Source organism: Papaver somniferum, chromosome 1 (assembly GCF_003573695.1).
Source record: "Papaver somniferum cultivar HN1 chromosome 1, ASM357369v1, whole genome shotgun sequence".
In the NCBI taxonomy this organism is placed as follows: domain Eukaryota; kingdom Viridiplantae; phylum Streptophyta; class Magnoliopsida; order Ranunculales; family Papaveraceae; genus Papaver; species Papaver somniferum.
In genome coordinates this window covers 204,471,819-204,472,946 of record NC_039358.1, presented here as the reverse complement: position 1 = coordinate 204,472,946, position 1,128 = coordinate 204,471,819, and the positions used below count along the sequence as shown (strand labels likewise).

The window sequence follows — 1,128 nt, the reverse complement described above, 5'->3', positions numbered from 1 at the left end:
ATGGCTGCTTCCCTTAACACCTTCGCTGCTGCGGTTATCATATTAAGTCTTATCGGAGGAGGTACTAACAGATTCCAAGTTTTTGTTTTATAATGTTTTTTCGAGTATTAAGTGTGATTTTTTCTCTGTGACAGGATTTTGTGATTCGTGTCGAAAAATAGGATCTTGTGATTGTGGAATTCATAATATAAAGATTTCGCAGAGGCCTACGGGGTTTAAAGTTCATGGACAAACTGAGTACGAGGTGACAATAACCAATGACTGTAAATGTCCTCAGTCAGAAGTTCTGATTCATTGTCCTGGGTTCAAAAGCACTGAATCTCTAGGCCGTGGCATCTTCGATAAAGGCGTAATCGGATACGGTCGTGAATTATCTCTTAATCTTTGTTACCTTAATAGTGGTGAACCACTTTTCCACAATGACAAAATCAAGTTCAAGTATGCATCCGATCCTCCCTGCGCTCTAACTCCCTTCAACTCTGATGTTATGTGTTAAATCTTCCTTGCAATCTTAGATGATGTTTTTAGTCTATTTTTGCTTTCGATTATTGAAAAGAATATGTCTCTCGCATGATGAGTAAAAATAAAAGATTGGTTCCTTGAAAGGTTTACAGCGCCATCATCCATTATTCTTACACTCGACTTACATTCGACATTTTACCATGCAAGATATATACCGTCTGTCTAATTGGTTTTTAGAATGATTTTGTAAGATATATCATGAACAGCCAGAAAATCATGGCCATATCTTCTTCCTACATGTCTATAAAAGTCGATGTCTCTTAGTCTTTTGTCTTCTTTTAATTATTCTTTTGGATAAATAGTTATGATTATGTAATAACCCATATAAATAGATGTTTTTGTTTTGGGTCATCCATTGAGAAACCTTGAAATTCTTATAATCTCAATCAATTAACTCCAATATAGGAATTTTCCGCATGCATTCAAACTAACCGAAACTCAGAGCTGCTAAAAGTAAATCAATCTTTGCTCCATAACGTTTTTATTGCATGTACATGTACCGATGTCATTTGATAGGCAGTTGTCTATTTGAAGTCTTAGCTTCATTTCATTCTGGCCATAGTAGCAGCTACAAAAGGCAAGATGTTGCAAGTCAATTCCGTTTTG

The 1,128-nt window shown here is 35.7% G+C and overlaps 1 protein-coding gene across 1 annotated transcript; it reads left to right on the top strand.

Moving 5' to 3' along the window:
• Positions 1–496, top strand: LOC113358693. The gene is made up of 2 exons (XM_026602334.1): positions 1–61; positions 135–496. The coding sequence occupies exons 1-2, from the start codon at positions 1–3 to the stop codon at positions 494–496; spliced, it is 423 nt and encodes a 140-aa protein (XP_026458119.1).
• The last annotated feature ends 632 nt before the right edge of the window (positions 497–1,128 follow it).